The sequence below is a fragment of the Scyliorhinus torazame genome, chromosome 1 (genome assembly GCF_047496885.1).
Source record: "Scyliorhinus torazame isolate Kashiwa2021f chromosome 1, sScyTor2.1, whole genome shotgun sequence".
Classification (NCBI taxonomy): Eukaryota; Metazoa; Chordata; class Chondrichthyes; order Carcharhiniformes; family Scyliorhinidae; genus Scyliorhinus; species Scyliorhinus torazame.
Window position 1 is genome coordinate 349,209,626 of NC_092707.1, and position 27,097 is coordinate 349,236,722.

Below are 27,097 nucleotides of genomic sequence, written 5' to 3' on the forward strand. Positions count from 1 at the left end.
AACCACTCCAGACCCCCAAATTTGTGGATCGTGCGGATTCCCGAAAGCATCGAAGGAGCGGAGGCTGATGTGCATGTGGCCAAAATACTGGAAAAGCTGACTGGGGAGGGGACCTTTGACCAGCCTCTGGAGGCCGATTGAGTGCACAGAGTGCTGATAAAGAGGCCAAAGGCGGGCAGGCCTTTGAGGACGATAGTTGCAGCGCTTCTTGGCAAAGAGAAGATTCTTCGGTGGGCGAGACAGGCGACGAGGTGCACCTGGGAGGAGAATGAGCTGGGGGTGTACCAACACCTGGGCGCAGAACTGGTGAAGAGGATGGTTCGGTTTAATTGGGTCAAGGCTGCCCCCTTCAAGAAGGGGGTGACGTTCGGAGTGCTGTATCTATCCTCTGGGTGACTATTCAGAATCAAGAATACTACTTTGGTACGCCAGAGGAGGAGCTGGAGTTATTAAGGGACAATGGATTGGCAGCAGAAGGAGGACATTGAACTATTGAGGAGGTGTTGTCTCCTGGTAGTTTTTGGAGAGCTTTTTCTCCTCTGAAATATTTTGTTGGGTTTGGCGGCAATTGGGGAGCATCAGGGGTGAGTGCACCTTTTCTGTCATTTTGTTTCTTTATTTCTTGGGGTAGTGTGGACGGGAGGAGGGGAATCAGCGGGGTAGGAGGTTTGGAGTCCTTGAGTGGGGGCTGCCATGCTAACTGGGGGAGCTAGTTAACGGGAGCACAATGGGGGGGGCATTCAGGTGGTTGGTACAGGGTAGGGGGATGGGGTTGTTGTTTTGTTTGAGAGTGAGCGAGGGAGGGTTGCTGACAAGGGTGGTGTTGGTGTGGCGCAGTTGGAAAGGGAGTGATGGCGGTGGACATCTGAGGGTGGGCCTGGAGGGTCGCATGACACAGGCCAATATGGTTGATGGGCAGGGGAGGGAGGCGTGGAGCCCCCCCAACCAGGCTGGTCACGTGGAACGCGAGGGGGCTGAATGGGCCGGTCAAACAGTCACGTCTGTTCGCACACCCGAGGAGTCTGAAGGCAGATATGCCTTTTCTACAGGAGACTCATTTAAAGATAAGGATTCAGACAAGGTTGAGGAAAGGATGGATGGAGCAGATGTTCCATTCGGGACTGGACATGCAGACGAGGGGGCTGGCGGTGCTGGTGAATAAGCGGGTGGCGTTCGAGGTGGAGAACATTGTGTCAGGTTTGTGATGGTTAGTGGGAAGCTGGAGGGAATGCCAGTGATCCTGGTAAATGTTTATGCCCCAAATTAGAATGATGTGGAATTTGAGGCGGGTATTGTGGAAAATTCCTGACCTGGACCCGCACCAGTTGATCATGGGGGGTGGGGTTAATAAGTCATTGAGCAAGTTTGGACCGGTCAAGCCCGAGATTGGGGAAAGTGTCGGCAGTGGCGAAGGAGCTAAAGGGGTTGATGGAAAGTATTTTAGCGGGGTGGGAGGGGTGGACCGGTGGAGGTTCGGAGACCAAGGGCCACTTTTTTTGACCATGTGCATAGGGTGGACCCCCAGATTGACATTTCTGTGGTGGACAAGGCGTTGTTGGTGGGGGTGGTCGATTCGACGTCTTCGGCGATTGTGGTCTCAGACCACATGCTGCACTGGATGGATTTTACAGTGTGTGCGGGGGGGGGGGGGGGGGGGGGGGGGGGGGGTGGTAGGGTAGGGAATACGGCGGTGCCTGGATGGGTTGGAGTTTCCCAGTGTGGACGAGGAGTTGGTACAAGGTTTGGGGGCCCATATTGGGTTGAGGGAGGTGATGGAGATTATGGAGGCGATACAGACAGGGAAGGCCCTGGGCCCAGATGGGTTCCCGGTGGTTTTATAAAAGGTTTGGGGGTGGGAACCTGGGGCCTTTGCTGGGGAGGGCATATAATGAGGCTAGGGAAAGGGGGGAATTCCCCCTTGCACTATCGCAGGCATCCATCTCTCTGATACTGAAAAAAATAAGGATCTGGAGCTGTGTGGATCATACTGTCTGATACCGTTGCTGAATGTGGATGCTACGTTGTTGGCTTCGCGAATTGAGGACTGTGTCCCGGGGCTCATCGGTGAGGACCCAACGGGGTTTTGTGAAAGGGAGGCAGTTGTCGGCAAATCTGAGGAAGTTACTTAACATGATTATGATGCTCTCAAAGCGGCAGGAAGTGGAAGTGGCTGTAGCGATGGACGCGGAGAAGTTTTTCGACTGGATTGAGTGGGAATATCTGTGGGAGGTGCTGAGCTGGTTTGGGTTTGGGCAGGTGTTTGTGGACTGGGTTTGGTTGTTGTACAAGGCACCGGTCGCAAGTGTGCAGACAAACTGGGTATGTTCAGGATATTTTGGGTTGCCCCTTGGGTCAAGGCAGGGTGCCCGCTCTCCCCGTTGCTTTTTGCCTTGGCTATAGAGCCATTGACTAGGATGTTTAGAGCATCGAGAGGTTGTAAAGGGATTTTGTGGGGGGGGGGGGGGGGGGTCATGCACAGGGTTTTGTTGTACGCGGACAACCTGCTGTTATATATTTCAGACCCATTGGGGGGCATTGGCAGCATTATGGGAATTTTGGAGGATTTTGGTCGGTTCTCTGGGTACAAGCTGAACATGGGAAAGAGCGAAGTGTTCTCGATTGGGACCAGAGGCCAGGAGAGGAGGTTGGGGGAGCGGCCATTAAGGTGGTATGGACGAGCTTCAGATACAGGGGCATCCGGCGGACCCGGGTTGGGCGTAGTTACATAAGTTAAATTTGACTAGGTTGGTGGAGCAGATGAAGGAGACTTTTAAGAGGTGGGCGGGACGGGTGCAGACAGTGAAGATGACAGCGCTAACAAGATTCCTGGTTATATTTCAGAACCCCTCGATCTTTGTCCCGAAATCCTTCTTTAAGAAGGTTAATGCGTTGATCTCAAGGTTTGTATGGGTGGAAGACCCCGCAGGTCAAGAGGGGTTTTTTGGTGCAAGGCGTGGGGTGGGGGGCAGGATTGCCGTTGCCGTATATAATGAATTACTACTGGGCGGCTAATATCGCTATAGTCACGAAATGGGTAGTGGGGAGGAGTCGGTATGGGAATGGATGGAGGCGGCTTCTTGTAGGGGAACGAGCTTAGGGGCATTGTTGACAGCGCCTCAGCCATTCTTGCTGGCCAGGTACTCCATGAGCACAGTAGTGGTGTTGGCCTTGAGGGTATTTTCATAGAATTTACAATGCAGAAGAAGGCCATTCGGCCCATCGAGTCTGCACCGGCCCTTGGAAAGAGCACCCCACTTAAACCGCACACTTCCAACCTATCCCTGGAACCCAGTAACCCCACCTAACCTTTTGTTTGGACATTAAGGGCAATTTAACATGGCCAATCCTTCTAACCTGCACATCTTTGGATTGTGGGAGGAAACAGGAGCACCCGGAGGAAACCCACGCAGACACGGGGAGAACGTGCAGACTCCGCACAGACAGTGACCCAAACCAGGAATCGAACCTGGGACTATGGAGCTGTGAAGAAACTGTGCTAACCACTATGCTACCATGCTGCCCCATGGGGGCAGTGGAGGCAGCATTTGAGACTGGAGGGTGCCTCGGTGTGGGCACCGATCTGTGATAATCATAAGTTTGCACCAGTTGAATGTGAAGTTTCTGGGGTGGCAACAGGCACGGACCGACTGATTCGGGGACCTGTTTGTAGAGGACAGCTTTACGAAAGTCGAGTACCTGGAGGAGGAATATGAGATGCGGGACCGATATGAGGGTGAATAGTTTTAGGTACCTACAGGTCCAGGATTTCGCGAGGTGGGAGGTACCTTCCTTTCCCGGGTTGCCACCCTTGGGGCTACAGAATAAGGTTGTCGAGGGAGGGGATAGGGGAGAGGAAGGTGTCCGAAGTTTACATGGAGCTGATGGACTGGGAGGGAACCCTGATGGGAGACATTAAACTGAAGTGGGAAGAGGAATAGGGGGATGAGGTAGAGGCCAAGATGTGGGCGGAGGCCCTGCGGAGAGTGAATGTGTCCTCTTCATGAGCAAAGGTGTCTTATTCAGTTTAAGGTAGTCCACAGGGCGCATATGATGGTGGCAAAGATGAGTAGGTTCTTTGAGAGAGTAGAGGACAGGTACGGGCGGTGCACGGGGAGGCCCGCGTATCATGTCCACATGTTTAAGGCATGTCTGAAATTGAAGCAGTTCTGGCAGGGGTTTGCAGTCGTAATGTCCAAGGTGTTGGGGGTGAAAGTGGCCCCGAGTCCAGAGGTAGCGATATTCACGGTGTCGGAAGACCCAGCGGTCCAGGATGCGAGAGAGGCCGAATTCTTGGCCTTTGCCTCCCTGATAGCCCAGAAATGGATTTTGTTTGGGTGGAGGGACCCGGTGCCGCTGAAAGCAGGGATTTGGCTGCGTGAACTGGCAGTATTCCTGAGGTTGGAGAAAGTCAAGTTCGTCTTGAGGGGATCGGTTGATGGTTTCGCTCGGAGGAGGAAGCCGTTCAGTGACTTCTTTAAGGAGGATTGAGGTGTCAGCAGAGGGGAAGTGGGGATGGGAGGGGGTTAAAAAGGGAGAAGGCAGGACGGGAGGAGGGGGGAAGGCAGGGGGAGAGTGGGTGTTGGTGTTATGTTGTATAATTTTACTACTCTTAGCTGTTCTGTTTGTTTGTTTATGCAAATGACTGAATAAAATATTTTTTTTAAAGAGACAAAATTGGGGAAATTGTAATCAGGAATAAGGAAATGGAAAGATCTGTCTTCACAACAAGACAAAAAGCTGAAGTAATAATGGGTGCATTAGTCCTGGTTTTAGTTCTTTCAAACTTCTCTGGATTCTAGAATCGTCCTAGTAGATTGGGAGGTAGCAAATGTTCAAGAAAGGAGGGAATTACAAGCCTGTTAGCATGACATCAGTCATGAAGGAAATGCTGGAATCTATTATTGCGGAGGAATTAAGGAGGATAGCATGATTACGCAGAGTCGAAATGTTTTTATGAAAAGAAAATTGTATCTGCCAAAGGTTTTTGGAGGATGGAACTAACAGGATAAATAAAGGAGAACCAGTGACGGTAGTATATTTGGATTTCCAAAAGGCATTCAACAAGATGCCACATAAAAGGTTATTGCAGGAGATTAAGGCTCAGTGGATGCTGAGAACTGAATTATTTACAATTTGTATTAATGACATATTTGAAAGTACCAAGATTAATGTATTCAAGTTTGCTAAAGATACAAAACTAGGTGTGGATACTAAGTTGTAAGGATGATTGAAAGAGGCTGCGAAGGTATGTAAACAGATCAAGTGAATAAGCAACAGTGTGTCAAATGTGGGGAAATATGAAGTAATTCACTTTGGTAGGAAGAATAGAAAAACAGAAGTTTTTTAAATCACAAGAAACTTAAATTTTGATATTCCGAGATTTGGGTGTCGTCGCACAAAAAGACAAACTTAAAATGTAAGTGCAGCAAACAGTGTGGAAGACAAATGGTATGTTGTCCTTTGTTGCAAAGGGGTTGGAGAACAAGAATAAGGAAATCTTGCTACAATTTTACAGGGCCTTGGTGAGATCACGCCTAGAGTACTGTACATCGTTTTAAGTCTTCTTGCATTTGGAAAGACACATTTCCATTGGAAATTATGCACTGGAGATTCACCAGGTTGATTCGATGAGAGATTGAATAGAATTGGCCATACTGTCTGGATTTTCAAGGAATGAGGTGATCTCATTCTATCTTAGAAGATTGAGGGACTTTGACGGGGTAGATCCTGTAGGTTGCTTTCTCCTGGCAGGAGAGTCTAGAATTAGTGGTCATAATCTCAGATTAAGTGGTCCGTTTTTTAAGACTAATGTGAGAGTGTTGTGAATCTTTGAAATTCCCCACCCTAGAGGGCTGTGCGTAAACTTCAACTTTACCTCTATCAGATTACATGTTTTTTAACCTTGACACTAATTCCTATCAGACAACACTTTTCATGAAAATACAGCTTTCGTTCCACTTACACAGGAAAAGGCAACACTTGCATTTCGGAAGCAGTCTTTCTTCTGTTAGGGACATTCGTTCGGAACCCTTTTGCAAAGCTTTCTCTTTGTGGCTTTTTTATGATGTCTTCGATAGCTGCTTCCACTTCTCACGTAGCAGATTTCATCACCTGTCTCATGGCTGCTCACATCTTGCTCTGTTCCAAATTGATTCTCATTCTCTCTCTAAGCTCAGCCCAGCCCTTCAAAGATCCTCCTCTGAAATGTCCAGACTGGAACTTATCAACTGTAATCGGGCTGCTTGTTTGCCCACAAAAGACCAGAGCTATGCCATTTATATGCAACTACCTCCCATTAACAGACAAATGGTCATCAGATAATGGCTGGTTGTGCAGGAATGTCCTGAAAGACAATGAATCTTGTGTGAATTCCCTTATGCATTCCCTAACGGGTCAAGTCTGAATGGACCATTTGACACAGCCAGATGTGGGCATATCCCTTTGAGTCCGAATTCATAGTATTTTCCTTCGGTCTGTTTACCCTTAAACTGTCTGCTACACCTTGGACCCCCATTTCTAGACCCAAGTTCCCAATATCTCTAGCATCTTCTTTAAATTGACTGCTACTACATTTGACTACTATCACCATTTAAGGTGTATGTGAGTTGTCGCTGAGACAGATAGCTACAGGCTTTGTCCGCCTCCATAAGTGTGCTCAACTTGGCCCTTCTCTCAGCATACCTGCTGCTAAATTCCTCATTCATACCTTCATTACCTCCAAACTCAGCTATTCCAATGCACTTCTCCCTTGTTGTACCCTCCATATGTTTGAGGTCCTGTTCCCTATCATCCCTTTTGCTTACCCATATTGGCTCCCAGTCAAGCAACTAGACCAGATGACCAATTTTTTTGGTCATGTGGTCTAATATGTCCTTATGTGGCTTAGTGTCATACTTTGATTTGTCCGTGTTTGCAAGGGTCTAATCCGTACAACCCAAAGATGTGCAAAGTAGGTGGATTTGCCACGCTAAATAGCACCTTAATTGGAAGAAAAATGAATTGGGTACATTTAAAAAAAAATTTAAAGTTTGATTATTTGATGTTCCCTTGAAGCACCTTAGGGCATTTCATTACATTAAGGGTGCTATATCAATGTAAGTTGTTGTTGAATGAGATTCCAACAGTGCCATACTTACTGTTTTATCTGACTCTCATTTAAGTTCCAAGGCAAGAGGAAAGGTGTGAGAGTGAGGATGCCTACTTTCCCAAAACATTTAAAACAATTCTGTAAATTAATTAAATACACCACCATAAACCTGGCAAAATACTGCAGATACTGGAAATCTGAAAATACTCAGCAAGTGTAGCAGCATTTATGGAGAGAAGAGAAACAGGATTAAGGTTTCAACTCGTGACCTTTCATCAAAGCAGGGAAAAGATAGCAATGCGATAAGTTTTGAGCAAGTGAATGGGGGAAGGATGAGAAAAAGAACAGAAGGGAATGTCTGAAAGGGTGGAAGGGCCTCATCCCATTAGCTCTGTTTCTCTCTCCACCGATGCTGCCAGGCTAACTGAGTGTTTCCAGCATTTTCTGGTTTTATTTTTAAACTTGGTTTGATGCCACATTGGGGACGTGCTGTATGCAATATAAAATCCAAGTTATACAAGATCCCTCCACTAGGCCTTTCACAAGATTTTTATCCAGTCAGGTTGGGACTTGCCTTTGGTGTTATTCGGTTTGTTTTACATTGTTAAACTGAAACTGCTTACCAGGATGCAAAAATATTCTTGTAACTGCACCATTAAAGGTGGCTTAATTTTTTTTTTTATCTTTTAAATTTGGCTTTTTTAAAAACATCATTTAACTTGTGGCATTCTACATTTTATAGGCCTCACCCATGACTTTGATTCTACTCTATTACTCCAGTGATTACACATGGCAGCCGAATGACAATCAGAAATTAATATCCGGTGAACCATTGGGAAATGTTTCCAGGCATCCAATTTTCAGACACTGTTTTTATTGTTTCCTCTGTAGTATTTAAATAAAGGTTGAGAGTTTCACAATCATAGCCAAGAAAAACATTGAAATCTGTCAAACTGTTGGAGAACTTTGGAATATAATCAATGGGAAAGTAATGATTGTCAAAAGTATGCCTTCACACAACTGTCCCATTCTAAGGAATCGTTTAAAGCATTCACCTTAATATTAGATTCTTTGGCTGACACTCGAGTAGTGCATTCTGTACTTATTAACTAAACTTTATTCACAATTAAAGACAAAAGGCAGGCATCTCTCTTCGCTTTCAGGCAAAGCCGAATGTAACTCAAATAGAATTTTAACATAGCACAGCTAAGCGTACAAAAGTGATAATCAGAATTAATTATCTGGTTAAATGTAAAACCTAAAATGATTAATGGTCTAAGGAAGATGTTTCCAAGCAAGTATAATATTTATTGATGCGTGCAACAATATAATTGCTGAAGTGGCGATGAATTTGATTAATTAATATTCCTTGTACAACAGGTGGTTTGTTCTAGATGCTGAAACAAAAGATTTAGTTTCAATACACACTGATGGAAATGAACAGCTGTCAGTGATGCGGTATTCTCCAGGTAATCAAATGTGTTTTATCTTTGTTCCAATCATTGTACTATAACAACATTTAAAACGCTATGTTATAATCATGAACAAAAGCGATAAGTGCACTTTGGTGATGAAAAGTTCCCAGATATTTTCCTGTTCTTTCGAACCCTTACTGGTGAGCAGGGTTGATTTGGATTGGATAAGCTCAATTCTAAACAGATAGAACCAAATGTGCAAATCCTAGTTTTGACTGATATTGACACTTGTCTTTCTCAGTTGAGCATTTGACCAGGTTTTGGCAGGTAGATAATTCTGTAACAAAGTATTGTTTCTCAAGGAGAAAGTAAAATCAGCAGTATCAGTCTCACCTCCAATTATCAAAAAGTATCTGTACTTGCAAAGGCGGCAGCATCACCAAACCAAATTATCTTGCATCCCAAATTATGTGCTAACATGGAAGCAAGCCAAGAGTGTAAATATAAACAAATGAAAAGGTAACCTATGGGTTCACTTTCACTTTTAATGGAATGCTTGTTAACTCATAGAATAGAATCACCATAGTGCAGAAGGAGACCATTTGGCCCAATGAGTCTGCACCGACCCTCTGAAAGAGCACTCTACCTCGGCCCACTCCCTTCCTCCCCCCCCTCCCCAATCCCCATGCCCATAACCTCACCTAGCCTGCACATCTTTGGATATTAAGGGGCACTTAAGCATGGCCAATGGACGTAACCAGCACATCTTTGGACTGTGGCAGGAAACTGGAGCACCCGGAGGAAACCCACACTGACATGGGGAGAACTATTTAGTAAATATTCCTTTATGTAACTGCGACCAATTTTCATGGTATATTTGCGTTTCTGACTGATTTTCCTAATAGCCTGTTATAGATGTGCGCTCAACATTAATACTAGAATGCCAGTGACATGAAGGATTCAATCCGCATAATTTTTATTTCAAAAATAGCTCTTCAAATAGGCAGAGCAAAACCCGAGTTTGTCTGATTTGATATTTTGGAACCAGGAGTGCTAGTGGATTATATTGCAGAATATTTTGAGTCATGAACTTCCAGCAAGTCTGCATGAGTGAACTGGCAACAGCAGACTTTCTTTTCCAATTCAGTTAGTTCTCACTTTAAGATAGGAAGCCATGATAAAGCCAGAATTAGGCCCTTCGGATATTTCTTGCCTACAAAAACCAATGTACAATTGAAATTATGAACCATACATGTGTAGCATTGTGCATTCCGAGCTTGAATAATTAGCAAAATAAATAAATCACTGAATATGACAAAAATACTATACAAATTCAAATTGGGAAACACTAAACCCAAGCAAGTCCTGAGTAGCACAACTTGTGTCTCATCCACACCACTCAACATTTTGCTTGCTTTCCTTTCCTACTGTGCGCCTGTCTGTGTGTCTCTCTTTTCCCAGTTTGTCTGTCTCTCTCCTTTTCCACTGTGTCCCTCCCCCTTTTCCCACTCTGTCTCTCTATCTCTCTCCGTACCCACTCTTTCTTACTCTCTCTTCATTCTCACTCTTTCTCACTGCGACTTTTCACCCTCTCTTCCTCTGTCCTTTTTAAATCTGTGTTTGTGTATCTTTCTACCTCTCCCCACTCAGTCTCTCCTTCCCTCCTTTCTCACTCAGTCTCTCTCTCTCTCTCCTATCCCATTCTCTGCCTCTCTCTTTTCCCACTGTTTCTCCCTTTCTCCACTCTCTTTTTCTTTCTCTCCTTTCCCCCCCCTCTCTCTCTCTCTCTCTCTCTCTCTCTCTCTCTCTCTCTCTCCCTCCTTTCCCACTCTGTTTTACTCCTTTCCCACTGTGTGTGTGTGTCTCTCATTCCCCACTCTGTCCATCGCACTCTCTCTCTCCCTTTTCCCACTCTGTCTGTCTCTCTCCTTCCCCACTGTTTCCCTCTCTCTCCTTTCCTACTGTCCCTCTCTCTCTCTCTCTCTCCTTCTGTCTCTCCTTTTGCACTCTCTCTTTCGCACTGTCTCTCTCTCTCTCCTTTTGCACTCTGTCTCTCTCTGTTTGTTTGTCACTCTTCACATATTGAGGATAGTCTCAATCTTGTGTGGCACTACCACTGTGCAAAATTAGATAGATTTCAAACAGATCTAGCAACTCTAGGCTGGTCAACCATGAGACACTGCGGGCCATCAACAGAATTGTACTCGATCACAGTCTGTAACCTCATGTCCTAGCATAATTCCCACTCCATTATCAAGTCTGGAGATTTATCCTGATGCAACAAAGAGTATAGGAGGCATGCCAGGAGCAACACCAGGCATTCCTAAAAATGAGGCGTTAACCTGGTGAAGCTACAACACAGGACTACTTGCATGCCAAACAGCATAAGCAGTAAGTAATAGACAGAGCTAAACAATTCCACAACTGATGGATCAGATTAAGCTCTACAGTCCTGCCACATCTGGCCATGAACAACTCGTGAAGAGGAGGCTCCACAAATATCCCCATCCTCTGTGATTGAGGAGCCCAGCATATCAGTGCAAAATATAAGGCTGGAGCATTCGCAACCATCTTCAGCCAGATGTTCCAAGTGGATGATCCATTGTAGCCTCCTCCAGAGGTCCCCAGCATCACAGATGCCAGTCTTCAGCCAATTCGATTCACTGCATGGGATAGCAAGAAACATCTGAAGGCACTGGATACTGCAAAGGCTATGGACGCTCATAATATTCCGGCAGTTACTGCTGAGGACTTGTGCTCCAGAACGTGCCGTGCCCCTAGCCAAGGGGTTCCAGTACAGCTACAGCACTGGCATCTACCCTGTATTACAAACCCAGACTCTGCGCCAGCAGTGGCTAGGATACTGGACTAAATCCCCAATATTTTAGTTTGAGCAGAAAGAATGATTTGCTTCAGAAGTGATTGCATGAAAAATAGGGCTTTGGTATTTCTAAAACAAAACTTTATTATGAATACAATATTGAACTTTTAATTTCACAACCGAAAAAAAAATCTTACAATTACCCCTTAATACAACTATATAATTTCCCATTAAACAACAAGCAAATAATCCATCTTAAAATTAGCAGTGCTCGATCATCGATGCACATGCGCAAAACTATGCGCATGCGCACCGCTGATCGGGCATGCATGCGCAGTGCGGCCGCATTTTTTAAAATACGGTCACAGACTTTTTTTTTACAAGTTTGGGGGGGACAAAGGGACCATTGTAGCCAAAGGGACCCAAAACCATTTCCTCCACTTTTGTCAGCAACAAACAAGGTAAGAGAAAATGGTGGGTTGCGCAGGTCAGCCGGCGTGGGCCGCGAAGGTCGGCCGGCGTGGCAGCAAAGGCCGGCCAATGTGGGTCGTGAAGGTCGGCTGGCATGGGTTGCGAAGGTCGGCCGGGTTGGGTCCCGAAGGTTGGCCGGTTGGTAAAAATGGGTACCCGGAAAAAAAGTTTGAAAAACACTGACCTATGTTATCCACCTGAAATATTACCTTTGTTTCTCTCTCTACAGATGCTTCCTTACCTGCTGAGTGTTTCCAGTATGCTCTGCTTCTAATTCTTATAATTACACCGATACCCGTAATGATGGCTTGGTCATCCTCAGTTATATAGGGCAGACATGAATTTTGCTCTCACCCAGTTCATTTTGGCTTGAACCCAATTGGATAATTCGGGTTTCAATTTTCCAAATGGGTACATTCGGTTCAAATTGTAACTAATTCTGGCTGAGCTCAGAGTAACATTGATATCAATTATGACATAAGATAGATTGTATTATGGCATGCCACCCATAATAGATTGAAGCATGTGAATATATGGAATAATTTTGGGCAGTTACTTAATATACTCTTCAAATAACTACTAACCAATTGTTGTAGAATATTCAGCAGCAGCCCTTTCTTCGATATTCTCAGAAAGCTTGCTGTGCTGAAAATACATGGTTATGATTTACTAATGTATGTATAGTTGAATGTTTCTAATTTTATTCACAGATGGTAATTACTTGGCAGTGGGGTCCCATGACAATTTTATTTACATCTACACCGTAGCTGAAAATGGCAGAAAATACAGCAGACAAGGAAAATGCACTGTGAGTGAGTACTAAAAAATGTTTAATATGAAATGAAATGCATGAGACATATGGACATTTATTGATTTCTCACGAAGCATGCTCTGTACATGCATACAATTTCAGAAATGCCCTTCCAATTATTCTTTACCTTTCCCTAGAAATGATTGCCCTCTGTCAACGTGAACAGCTTCTTCCTTTCTGCTCTCTCCAAACCCATTATGATTTTGAACAGTTTAACTTGCCCTATAAATGATAACTATCATTCCCAAAAATCTGCACACATTTTTACCCAGATCACTCAGGAATGCAAATATAACTTTTAGATTAAAGCAAGTGCAGGAAAATGTGTCTTCCTGTGCTGAACTTTTTTTTACACCTTCAGATTGTAAACCGTTCATGTCCAAGTCTGTCTACTATTAATTTATTCTCTTCGGTTGTCCATTTCTCTTTCGGAAACCAGTTGAAGCTGCCTTCATATTCTTGGGTAGTTCATTCAATCCTAACTATTTGCTGCTTAAAAACGATTTTCCTCATGTCACTGTTGCTTCTTTTGCCAATTACCTTAAATCTGTGCCCTCTGTCAACGTGAACAGCTTCTTCCATTCTGCTCTGTCCAAACCCCTTATGATTTTGAACACTTGTGTCAAATCTCCTCTTACTCCTCTCTTCCAAGGAGAACAGCCGCAGCTTCTCCAGTCAATCCATGTGACTGAAGTTACTCATCCCTGGGTACTCTTGTGGATCTTTTATTAAATTAATTTACGGAATGTATGTGTCGCTGTCTAAGCCAGCATGTATTGCCCATCCCTAGATGCCCTTGAAAAGGTGTTGGTGAGCCTGGATGATGTGGAATCTAAACGAGTGGAGCTGTGGAACACCAAAGGGCAATAAACGTTAGTGAGAGTTGTGTACAGACCACCAAACCATAGTTGTGAGCTTGGGTATGGCATCAAACAGAAAATTAGAGATGCGCGCAGTAAGGGTACAGCAGTTATTATGGGTGACTTCAATCTGCATATTGATTGGGCTAATCAAACTGGTAGCAATGCGATGGAGGAGGATTTCCTGGAATGTATAAGGGGTGGTTTTCTCAACAAATATGTTGAGGAACGAACTAGAGAGCAGGCTATCCTAGACTGGGTATTGTGCAATGAGAGAGGATTAATTAGCAATGTTGTGATGTGAGATCCTTTTGGGAAGAGTGACCATAATATGGTAGAATTCTTCATTAAGTTGGAGAGTGACACAGTAAGTCTGAGACTAGGGTCCTGAACTTAAAGAAAGCTAACTTTGATGGTATGAGATGTGGGTTGGCTAGGATAAGCTGGCAAAAGATATTTAAGGGTTGACGGTGGATAGGCAATGGCAGACATTTAAAGAACACACGGATGAACTTCAATAATTGTACATCCATCTGGTGCAAGAGTAAAACTGGGAAGGTGGCTCAACCATGGCTAACAAGGGAAATCAAGAAGAGTGTTAAAACCAAAGAGATGGCATATAAATTGGCCAGAAAAAACAGCAAGCCTGAGAACTGGGAGAAATTTAAAGTTCAGCAGAGGAGGACAAAGGGTTTAATTCAGAAGGGGAAACTAGAATACAAGAGTAAGCTTGCCAAAAACATAAAAACTGACTGCAAAAGCATCTATAGATATGTGAAGAGAAAAAGACTGGTGAAGACAAATGTAGGTCCCTTATGTTAGAACCAGGTGAATTCATATGGACAACAAAGAGATGGCAGACCAGTTGAACAAATACTGTGTAGCTGGCTTCACTAAGGAGGAAACAAATAACCTTACCTAAATAATAGGGAACAGAGGGTCTAGCATGAAAGAGGAACTGAAGGAAATCCTTATTGGTCAGAAGGTTGTACTGGGGAAATTGATGGGTTTAAAACCCGTTAAGTCCCCAGGGCCTGATGTTTTGCATCCCAGAGTGGTCTTAGAAATAGTGAACGCATTGGTGATTATTTTCCATCATTCTACAGACTCTGGAAGAGTTCCAATGGATTGGAGGGTAGCTAATGTAACCCCACTTTTTTTTTAAAGTGAGAGAGAGAAAACAGGGAATTATAGTCCAGTTAGCCTGACGTCGGTGGTGGAGAAAATGCTGGAGTAAATTATTAAGGATGAAATAACTGAGCATTTGGAAAGAGGGGACCGGGCCGGTCCAAGTCAGCACGGATTCACTAAATGGAAATCATGCTTGATAAATTTTTTGAGGATGTGACCAGTGGAGTGGACAAGGGTGAATAATAAAATAATCTTTATTAGCGTCACAGGTAGGCTTACAGTAACACTGCAATGAAGTTACTGTGAAAATCCCTGAGTCGCCACACTATGGCGCCTGTTCAGGTACACTGAGGGAGAATTCAGAATGACCAATTAGCCCCACAACTAGGGGCTTTTCACAGTAACGTCATTGCAGTGTTAATGTAAGCCTACTTGTGATAAAGATTTTTTTTTTTTTAATTTGAAAACCACGTCCTTTGGGTTAACCAGTGGATGTTGTGTATCTGGAATTTCAAAAGGTTTTTGACACGGTCCCACTTAGGAGATTAGTGAGCAAAATTAAAGCTCATAGTATTGGGGGTAATGTATTGACGTGGATAGAGAATTGGTTGGCAGACAGGAAGGAGTGTGAATAAAGTCCTTTTCAGAGTGTCAGGCAGTGACTAGTGGGGTACCGCAGGGTTCGGTGCTGGGACCCCAGCTGTTCACAATATGCATTAATGATTTGGACGAAGGACTTGCATGCAATATCTCCAAATTTGCAGATGACACTAAGCTGGGTGGCAGTGTGTGCTGTGAGGAGGATGCAAAGAGGCTGCAGGGCGACTTGGACAGGCTGGCTGAGTGGACAAATACTTGGCAAATGCAATATAATGTGGGTAAATGTGAGGTTATCCACTTTGGTGGCAAAAACAGGAAGGCAGATTATGATCTGAATGGTGGCAGTTTAGGAAAAGGGGAAGTGCAACGAGACCTGGGTGTCATGGTGGAACAGTCGTGAAAGTTGCCATGCAGGTACAGCAGGCGGTGAGGAAAGCGAATGGCATGCTGGCCTTCATAGCGAGAGTATTTGAGTATAGGAGTAGGGATGTCTTGCTGTGGTTATACAGGGCCTTGTTGAGGCCCCACCTTGAGTATTGTGTGCAATTTTGGTCTTCTAGTTTGAGGAAGGACATCCTTGCTATTGAGGGTGTCCAGCAAAGGATCACCAGACTAATTTGTGGGATGGCAGGACTGACATATGAAGAAGTAGAAACATATGAAATTCTGATGAGACAGGACAGGCTAGATGCGGGAAGAATGTTTCCGATATTGGGCATGTCCAGATCTAGGGGTCACAGCCTAAGAATAAGGGGTAAGCCATTCAGGACTGAGATGAGGAAGAACCTCTTCTCTCAGAGAGTTGTGACCTTGTGGAATTCTCTACCACAGAAAGCTGTTGGGGCCAGCTTGTTGGATATATTCAAGAGGGAGCTGGACGTGGCCCTTGGGGTTAGAGGGATCAAGAGGTATGGAGAGAAAGTCGGAGTGGGATACTGAATTTGCATGATCAGCCATGATCATATTGAATGGTGGTACAGGCCCAAAGGGCCGAGTGGCCTACTCCTGCACCTATTTTCTATGTTTCTATGTTTAAACTACTGTAGTCGTTGAGGTGAAGGTACACCCACAGTGCTGTTAGAGCGGGAGTTCCAGAATTTTGACCCAGTGACAGTGAAGATTATTGCAAATGCTTCAGCCTTTGTCTTTTACACCTATGTGCTCGGCACCTTCATCATTGAGGCTGGGGATATTTATGGAGCCTCCTCTTTAACTGAGTTGTTTAATTGTCCACCATCATTCACGGCTGGATGTGGCAGGACTGTAGAACTTTGATCTGATCCTTTGGTTGTGGAATTGCTTACTTCTGTCTATTACTTGCTTATTATGCTGCTTGGCACCCAAGTGGCCCTGTGTTGTAGCCTCACTAGGTTGACATTTTTAGGTATGCCTGGTGTTGTTCCTGGCATGCCCTCCAGCGTTCTTCATTGAACCAGGGTTGATCCCCTGGCTTGATGGTACTGGTAGAGTGGGGGATATGTTGGGCCATGAGGTTACAGATTGTGGTTGAGTACAGTTCTGCTGCTGCTGATGTTCCATAGCGGCTCAAGGATCCCCAGTCAAGTTAAGACATTTATCCCACATAACATGGTGGTAGTGCCGCACAACACACTGGAGGATATCCCCAATGTGAAGACGAGACATTGTCTCCACAAGAACTGTGCAATGCTCACTGCTACTGATATGATCATGGACAGATGCATCTGTGGCAGGCAGTTGGGTGAAGATGAGGTGAAGAATGTTTTTTCCTCTTGGTTCCCTCACCACCTGCCGCAGTCTCAATCTAGCAGATATGTCCTTTAGGACCCAGCTGGTCTGTTGTGGTACTACCAAGCCACTCTTGGTGACGAACATTGAAGTCCCCAACCTGAGTACATCCTGCCCCCTTGCCACATTCCATGGTTTCTCCAAGTGGAGCCCTCCACATTTGGTCTCTTCGCACCCCCATGGAAACGCTTCAAAATCCTCCACCCCCCCGGGCCAGACCTGACTTGCACCCCCGCCTCCCCCTCCCCCAGAAGCCTACCACACACCCCTCCCCCAACCATCTCGCGTTTCCAAGGCCCTCCCCTTAGAGCCCAACTCCCCGGCCCCACAAAGCCTCACAACCCTCAAATCCTATTCACTTGACTTCTACATTTCTCCCTGACTTATCAAGGATCTTTAAACTTCACTAGACTTTCAAATTTTCCTGCTTAACAGCAGCTAGTGCTGTGAAAAAGGGAGTGATAGAGCTGCATTCAACACTAGGCCCGGGGGCACACTGCACCACTCTGATCTCACCCAGCTTCGGGCAAGACAGGATTTCAGGTCAGAAACTGAGTTTGGAGTAGCAATCTGACACTGATTGCTACTTCGAGGATGTTCAGGCTCATAAACTCCACAGATGCTGTCTGACCTGACGAGCATTTTCAGCATTTTTCTATTTACCATTACTCTCTTTTCTGTCATTCAGCCAATTTTGTATCCATGCTGGACTGTCCCTTTTGTTCCATGGGCTCTAACTTTACCTACAAGTCCATCATGTGGCACTTCATCAAATTTCATTTATATTTGTGGTTTTAATGTATTATGGTATAAAACTTTGCATGTATTTTGAGCATTAATATGAATATGAAATTTGGCTTGTTTGTATAATAAAATAGTCTTTGATTTTTATAATTTTTATTTTGGAATGGAGACATGCTGGCGACAATATAATTAAATTACAGCCTACAGGGATGTCCCACTATACAAAGTGCTGTGCACACTCTCACAGAAACTTGCTTTTTCTTTATTTGTTATGTGGGGTTTTTATCTTTTATCAGCCCTCATTTTACCTATAGTTCTTATAACCCGCAAAGTATGAGAACAAACTGATGACTCACTTAAATTGTTGCTATTCTCATTGTGGTTAGTTTACTTTTTTCACAGGATTACAGATTTAAAATGGGCACAGATTTGAAACGCTGACAGGAAAATTAAAATGGTTACAAATAAAAGTTACAGATTTAACAAGTTGAGAAAAAAATAAAAGAACAGCAGCTGATTTATTTACTTCTAGCAAGTCAACACTTCACTGATATATGTTGCTCCACCAAGTAAACACTTTAGTAGCATCAAGCTGAAATAGGTTATTAACTGCAATCATACAATCTCAAGAAGTGACTAGCTTTTGCAGTTATAAATTCTTCTCCCAATCATCAGCCACACTGTCTTTTTCTAACTCAGGATCTCTTCCAACAATCATGTGGGATCTTCAACTGCAGTACAGATATCCGATGTGTTCAACTGTTTATGTCCTTTACTATATAGACAAGCCATACTGTCCCAGGGAATTTCTTCATAAACACAATGCCCAATTATGTTCTGTGGCCTTTGTTTAAATCATGATTTTCATCCTCGCAAGAAATTGTCGAGCTTTCTGTTGGTTTTCTCCAATGATTTTTCATCCTGTTAAGCCAGGAACAGATGTTTTTGCTGGAACACTGCTTCACCTTCTCTCGATTCAAGGCCTAGTCATCATTACTTAAATTTTTTAAAAATAATAAATTTAGAGTACCCATTCATTTTTTTCCAATTAAGGGGCAATTTAGCGTGGCCAATCCACCTAGCCTGCACATCTTTTGGGTTGTGGGGACGAAACCCACGCAAACACCGGGAGAATGTAATCATAACTTAAATACTCGTGTCTCTGACCGGCCTGTTATAATCTATGCTGTTTCCCTTGACAGAATTTGTTTTGAGATCTCAGCCTGGTGAAATTTGGTTTAGAAAAACTGCCAAAGAGTTGTTTCTCAGTCCATGTCAATTAATTGCAAAGTGTGATAGGTAGCATTTTCAATCATTACCCTGAATTCATTTTGCTGGGCATTTTTTTGTCCATAGTTAGCATTCATAACAACTGTTCAGATTTGTCATTAGTCGAAGCATAGATCTATAGAATGACTGCAGCACAGCAGACGGCTTTTTAACCCCATCTTCAATCTGTGCCAGTTCCCTGGAAAAAAAACAGTAGCCCTGCAATTTTCTTTTCTTCAGGTATATATTCACTTTCCCTTTGAAAGTGAGCCTTGACTCTGCCGCCTTCACCCTTTCACGCAGTGCATTCGAAATTGTAACCACTTGCTACATAAAAAGCTTTTTCTCATGTCACCTATGATTCTTTTGCCTGTCACTTTAAATTTGTGCCCTCTGCTTCTTAACCACCCTGCCAACGGGAACAGTTTCTCTTCATCTATCTTTCTGGTCACCTCATGATTTTGAACGCCTCTATCAAATCTCTTCTCAACCTTTTACGAAGGACAACAACTTTAGCTCCTCCAACATGAACGTAACTCCCTCATCTCTGAAACCATTCTTATAAATCTTTTTTGTACTGTCCCTAAAGCCTTTGCATCCTTCCTAAAGTGTGGCACCAGGATTCAACACTACTCCAGTTAAGGCCAAAAGCAGTGTTTTATAAAAGTTTGTCATTTTTGCTTTTATGTGCTATACCTTTATTTATAAAGCCCAGGAATCCCGTATGCCATTCTAACCACTTTCCAAACGGTACCTACTTTTGTGATTTGTGCACATAGACCCCCAGATCGCTTTCTTCCCATATCCCCTTTAGAACTTTATCCTTTATTATTTCTTTGCATTCTTCCTACTAAAATGTATCACTTCATATTTCATGAATCACATTCGGCATGGAAGGAAGACATCCAGCTAATCCAGTCCATGCTGGCTCTCACTGAAGCAATCCAGTCAAGCCCAGTCCTTTTTTCAATCCTTTAAAGAAGGAAATCTGCCATCCTTACCTGGTCTGGCCTAATGTCTAACCAGACCCACAGCAATGTGGTTGACCCTTAAATGCGCTCTGAAATGGCCTGGCAAGCCACTCCGTTGTATTCAACCGCTACAAAAACACAACCAAGGCATTAAACCGGACGGACCACTGGCATTAACTCAGGCACTGGAAATGACAACAGCAAACCCAGCCCTGTCGACCCTGAAAAGCCTTCCTTACAAACATCTGGGGGATTGTGCCAAAGTTGGGAGAACTATCTCACACATTAGTCAAGTAATAGCCTGAAATAGTCATACTCACAGAATCATACTTTTCAGACAATGTCCCAGCCACCACATTCCTGGGTATGTCCTGTCTCACCGGCAGGACAGACCCAGCAGAGGTGGCGGCACAGTGCTATACAGTCGGGAGGGAGGTGCCCTGGGAGTCCTCATCATGGACTCTGGACACCATGAAGTCTCATGACTTCAGGTTAAACGTGGGCAAGGAAACCTCTGCTAAATACATAGCAACATAGGAATTCGGAGCAGATGTAGGCAATTCAGCCCCTCGAGCCTGCTCTGCCATTCAATCAAATCATGGCTTATGTCTTCCTGGTCTCAAATCCACCTGTCGCCCATATCCCTTTAACCTGTTTTTTTATCAAAACTATATCTATCTCTTTCTTGAAAACATTTAATGACTCCAGGCGCGATCTTCCAGCGACACTGCGCTGGAAAAGCAGCTCGCCGCGGCGTGGTCGGTGAAAGCCGGGAGACCCCGCTCCTGGGATCTGCGTGGCTCGCAACACCTCGCGAGATCCAACACAATCTCATGAGATGTTACAAGTGGAATCCCGCCCATTGGCAAATCTGCATATTAGAGCGAGGCAGTAAGCCTTACTCTAATGTGAAGATTCCCAAGGTACCTAAAGGCTTTGGGATTCAATCCCTTCACCTCGGGGACTTCGGGCGGGCGCCGTTTGGTGCTGGTCCCCATAAACGGGGACCAGGTGGAACAGCACTTGTGGGGGTCTCCAGGGGGATCGGAGCCCCCCAGCTGCACTGATTGACACAGCCAAGGTACCCAGATGGCTCTGCCAGCTGGCAGGGGCACTGCCAGGTTGGCGCTCAAGGTGCCAAGCTGGCGTTTTTTGCACGCGCATGATCGGGCCGGGTTTGCCCGGTGTGGGTGCTGGGGGAGCGAGGGGGGACGGAGGACCCTCCCATATTACTTTTGGGCTGGGGGGAGGTCGAGCATGTTTTTGCGGGACTCTGAGATCGGGAAGCCATTTGAAAATGGTGTTATCATTACATTAACTTTATCAATCCCATATACACCTCGATCAGATCTCATCTCATCCTTCTAAACTCCAGTGAGTATAAGCTCAAACTGTTTAATCTCTCCTCTGACATCAACCTTTCATCCCCGGAATCAATCTGGTGAACTTCCTCTGAACATCTCCAATGCCACTACATCCTTCCTCAAATAAGGAGACCAAAACTGGACACACTACTCCAGATGTGGCCTCACCAACACCCTGTACAAGTACTACCATGTACCGGCCAGCTTCAACTGATGAATGAGCACTCCTCCATGCTGAACGCCACTTGGAGGAAGCACTGAGGGTGGCAAGGTTGCAGAATTTGCTCTGTCCATCACCAAGAATGGCTCGATTGTACCACCACCGACCAAGCGGCCGAGTCCTGAAGAACATAGCTGCTAGACTGAGACTGCAGCAGGTGGTGAGGAAATAAAGATGAGGGAAAAACATAATTGACCTCTACCTCACCAACCTGCCTGCTGCAAGTGCATCTGTTCATGACAGTATCGGTAGAAGTTACCACCGCATAGTCCTTGTGGAGACAAAGTCCTGTCTTCACATTGATAATGCCTTCCATTGTGTTGTGTGGCACTATTACCGTGCGAAATGGGATAGACTTTGAACAGATCTAGCTAGCGGCTCAAGACTGGGCATCCATGAGGTGCTTTGGGCCATCAGCAGCAGAATTGTATTCAACCACAATCTGCAACCTCACAGTCCAACTTATCCCCCACTCTGCCATTACCACCAAGCCATGTGATCAAACTGGTTCGATGAAGCATTTAGGAGAGCATGCCAGGAGCAACACCAGGCATATCGAAAACTGAGGTCAGCCTGGTGAAGCTACAACACAGGACTACTTGAGAGCCAAACAGCATAAGCAGCAAGTAATGGAAAGAGCGAAGTGATTCCACAACAAACCCATCAAATCTAAGCTCTGCAGTCCTGCCACATCCAGCCATGAATGGTGGTGAACAGTTAAAGAACTCCCTGAAACATAGAACACAGAACATTACAGCGCAGTACAGGTCTCGATGAGGAGGAGGCTCCACAAATATCCCATCCTCAATTATGAAGGAGCCCAGCACATATGTGCAAAAGACAAGGCCGAGGCATTCGCAGTAATCTTCAGTCAGAAGTGCCGACTAGAAGATCCATCACGGTCTCCTCTGAGGTCTCCAACATCACAGATGTCAGTCTTCAGCCAATTCGATTCACTCCTCATGGTATCAAAAAATGGCTAAAGGCGCTGGACACTGCAAAGGCTAAGCGCCCTGACAATATTCTGGTAATAGTACTGAAGACTTATGAACACAAAAAACAGGACAAATGCAACCCAGCCAATTACCGCCCTATTGGTCTACACTCCATCAGCAAAGTGATTGAAGGAGTCATCAACAGTGCTATCGGTCGGTACTTACTCAGCAATAACCTGCTCACCGACGCTCAGTTTGGGTTCTGCCAGGGTCACTCAGCTCCTGATCTCATTGCAGCCTTGGTTCAAACATGGACAAAAGAGCTGAAATCCAGGCAGCATTTGACCGAGTATGACATCCAGGACCCCGAGCTAAACTGGAGTCAATGGGAATCAGGGGAAAATGCTGTGCTGGTTGGAGGCATACCTGGCACAAAGATGGTTGTGGTGGTTGGAGGTCAATCATCTCATCTCCAGGTCATCACTGCAGGAGTTCCTCAGGGTAATGTCCCATGCCAGCTGCTTCATCAATGACCTCCCTTCCATCATAATGTAAGAAGTGGGGATGCTCGCAGATGACTGCACCATGTTCAGCACCATTCCCGACTCCTCAGATAATGAAGCAGTCCATGTCCAAATGCAGCAAGATCTGGACAATATCCAGGCTTGGCCTGACAGTTGGCAACTTGCATTCGTGTCACACAAGTGCCAGCCAATGATCATCCCCTACACAAGAGGATTTAACCATTGTCCCTTGACATTCAATGGTATTACCATCACTGAATCCCTCACAATCAACATCCTGGGGGTTACCATTGATCAGAAACTGAACTGGACTAGCCATATTAATCCCATGGCCACCAGGGCAGGTCGGAGTCCAGGAATCCTACGGTGAGTAGACTCACCTCCTGACCCCCCCCCCCCCCCCCCCACCCACCCCCCAAATCCTGTCCATACAAGACACAAGTCATGAGTGTAATGGAATACTCTCCACTTGCTTGGATGAGTTCAGCTCCAACAACAAGAAACTCAACACCATGCAGGTCAAAGCAGCCCACTTGATTGCTCCCCCTTCCACAAACATTCAAACCGTTCACCACTGACGAACAGTGGCGGCCACGAGTACCATCTACAAGATACACTGCAGTAACTCGCCAAGGGGCCTTAACACCTTCCAAACCCACGACCGCTACCATCTAGAAGGACAAGAGCAGAAGATACCTGGGAACACCACCACCTGGAGATTCCCCTCCAAGTCACTCACCACTCTGACTTGGAAATATATTGCAGTTCCTTCACTGTCGCTGGGTAACATCCTGGACCTCAGCGAACGAAGAATCGGCGGCAATTGCACCGGTGCAGTCGCCACGGCGCCCCCGCGGCACTTTTCCGCGCTCGACGGGCCGAGTGCCCGCCAAGTCCCGCCGGCGTCATTCGCATATGGTCTTACCTGGCGGGACCTCGCCGTTCTGGCTGCGGGGGCCGCCCTGGTGGGGGGCTGGGGGGAGCTGACTCCCGGGGGGGGGGACTCCATGGTGGCCAGGCCGCGATGGGGGGCAACCAATTGGCGGGCGCGCTCATTCCGGGGGGGCGGCCTATGTTCCTCCGTGCCGGTCGCCTGTCGGGCTCCACCATGTTGCCCAGAAGCCAGTGCGGAGATGGCCGTGGCGCACATGCGCGGACCCGCGCCGGCCGTGTAGGGCCGGCTTTCACCTCCAGAGCAACGCACAGCACTCCGGCACTGTGCTAGTCCCTGAGGAAGAGGAGAATGACTGGGCCTGGAGGCCCGTTGACGCCGGCTTCGCTCGCGCCGGTTTTGACACCTGTGTCAACACATGGCCGGGATTTTGGAGAATCCCGGCCCATGTGTCTGCAGATTTATTTTTTCCAAGTGCCTACCAAATTTCCTTTTGAAATCATTGATGGTTTCCACTTTGACCATCCTTGTGGGCAGCAGGTTCCAGGTCATTACCACTCGCTACATAAAAAAGCTTTTCCTCTCGTTCCCCCTGCACCTCTTGTCCAAAACCTTCAATCTGTTTTCTCTCATCCTTATACCACCAGCTAATGGGAACTGCTTTTCGTCAAACGTGTCATAATATTGTACACTTCTATCAAATATCTACTCAAGTCTTCTTTGCTCCTAGGAGAAAAGCCCCAGCTTTTCCAATCGAATCTTGTAACAAAAATCCCCCATCTCTGAAACTATTCTGGTAAATCTCTTCTGCACTTTCTCAAGTGTGGTAACCAGAATTGGATGTAGTACTAGTTGGGCCCTACCCAGAGCTTTCAAAGTTTCAGCCTAGCTTTTCTCCATTTGTACTCCAATGTCTCTATTTATGAAGCCCACGGTCCCATATGCTTTGCTAACCACTCTCTCAATATATCCTACCACTTTCAAAGATCGATGCTCATGCATCCCCGGGTCCCTCTTTTCCTGCACTTTCTTTAGAACTGTGCCAGATTCACATTTCCAAACTATTGCTATATTATCTATCTCAGTTCAAGCCTGTTCAGTGTTTCCACAAAACTCAATCCGCAAGCATTATAAATCAGTCATCTAACTTAAATGTTTCTCTTTCTCCGTTATCAGAACTCATCATTCAAGATATGCCCTGAACAGAGAGGACTGTACAATTTAAGCATGACTTCTCCAAATTTGTCCTCAACTAGTTTGTTCGGTGTTGTATTTATTTTGTTGATTGCTGCTGTACAGTGATTGTGCTGTGTCATTGTAGTGTTTGAAACTCTTCAATTCCTTTTTAAGAATATCTGATTTTTATGTTTGTACATGTAATACAGGAATCTGGATTTCTCATCAGTAAAGCCCAATAAACATAAATAGGTGATTTGCTTTCTTTTCAGTAAGAGTAATTAGTAAAGCTCTGGCTTTCTTAAACTAGAATCCAGCCTGCTCTCAAAGCTCAAATTTCAGCCAGAGGAATTTTATGCAGCTGCCAAATGTTTTGCAGAATGGCAATAAGCTGCTCATGATGGTATAAAAACATTTAACTTTGGAATTCAGCTTCTGGATTGCAGGGAAATTGAACTGAATGTAAGATGAACTATGAAGTCTTATTAACTGAAGAATTTTGGCATAATTCCTATTAACAGTTCATCAGTTGAGCTATTGGAATATCAATGAGATAAAGGGCATTTTTGTAATAGTGTGCAAATATTGCATGTTTTAGGGCTGTCAAGTAATCAGTTAACTTCTGCAATGAATGTATCTATTTTTCAGTGTTACAGTCACAGACGTTACCACACAAAGTCTGATTAGCATGAGAATCCACAGCAAGGGAAACATGGGCAGTTGTGTCATGCGTGCTTTAATTCGCAATTGGTAATGTGTCAAGCAAAGAATGGACTCGGTGACCCATGCACAGTGCCTTTGGCATCACTGGGGGACCTCGGGCTTGGTGTCTGTGCCACCAAAGTTATTATCTGCAAAGTGGTCTGAGGTTTCACTCACTGATGAGTCTGGGTGCATATTTCAATTGTGCATACATCTGATTCTCATGTAGCAATCGTTAGCAAATTTGTGGATATTAAGGTAGGGAGGAGCTGCCAGAGCTGGGTAGATGCCTGGAATATCTTGTGTCATAGAAACGGTTATTTCAAGTCCTCGGTTTCCTTGTTGTGCTTCTGATCTTGTCTAACAACCTCGTAGCTTGCACTTTACGAGATTGCAAGTTTAGGCTTGTATCGGAACCTCCTTGGTTACAACTCTTTCTGCTGTGCTAGTGACTCTCAAACATTTCTGCTTGAAGGATCCCTAGGTTTAATGATCACGGATTCCACCTCTCCCTTGTCCTGGCTATATCTAAATTACAATACTACAATACTATGTCAATGAAAATATTTGATATAGAGTAACTGGTAAGTTTAATAACACACACTAAACACACTGGCAATTCAAATCAGTTCAAATCCTGTTCCAGTGCTCGACACAAAATCAACATACCACCAGATGGATCCATCAACCGACTGCCAAACTCCACTCCTACCTCATGCCAAGTTCCTCTCCGACCATTACTCATTCACGTACTCTGGACTATTTCCTGTGGTCATTCATTACCGGCCTCTAGGCAAACATAGTAAGCTGAGATCCTTGATGCACCCGTTATTTTAAAAAGCCCTCTTCTCTTAAAATCTCTGAATCTTATTCTTAAGATTATGTCATGGGCCTGCTGGAAAGTCTCTACATATCCACGTCTGAGAAACACTGCACAATGCCAGGTGTAATGTTAGTTTTTTGATATGATAGGGCAATTAATATGCCCAGAAGTATCTTTTCTGGTCTGTTCCATGGTTGAAGATATTTTTTCTCCTGATTCATTAAGTTCCTGGACTATCTCTTTTAATTGAAATTGTCATACATATGAGATTTGGGGTGCAATCTACTGGCTGAGTCACGCTGGAATCGGAGCGCGATGCGGCCAGTAGCTGCCAGGAGAAGCCTCAGCGGGCTTCCCAGTAGCCAGTACGCCTCGCGAGATCAGGATCCCGTCCACAATGGGCGTGACCAAGCCACGCTCGCTTAAGTAGGTTTTAAATCACTATGGCCTACTCACCCAGGATCTACCAGCCTCCCATGGAGGCCCCAGCCGGGTGCCGTTGAGTACTGGTCCA

General features: G+C 45.1%; 1 protein-coding gene across 6 annotated transcripts in view; it reads left to right on the top strand.

Moving 5' to 3' along the window:
* LOC140425871 (echinoderm microtubule-associated protein-like 4) overlaps window positions 1–27,097 on the top strand; it is a 371,640-nt gene that overhangs the window by 316,706 nt on the left and 27,837 nt on the right. For all 6 annotated transcript variants that reach the window (XM_072510261.1, XM_072510260.1, XM_072510258.1 and 3 more), the window contains 2 exons: window positions 8,468–8,556; window positions 12,505–12,602. In XM_072510261.1, the coding sequence (XP_072366362.1) occupies window positions 8,468–8,556; window positions 12,505–12,602 (187 nt within the window). The remainder of the gene's footprint in view (window positions 1–8,467; window positions 8,557–12,504; window positions 12,603–27,097) is intronic.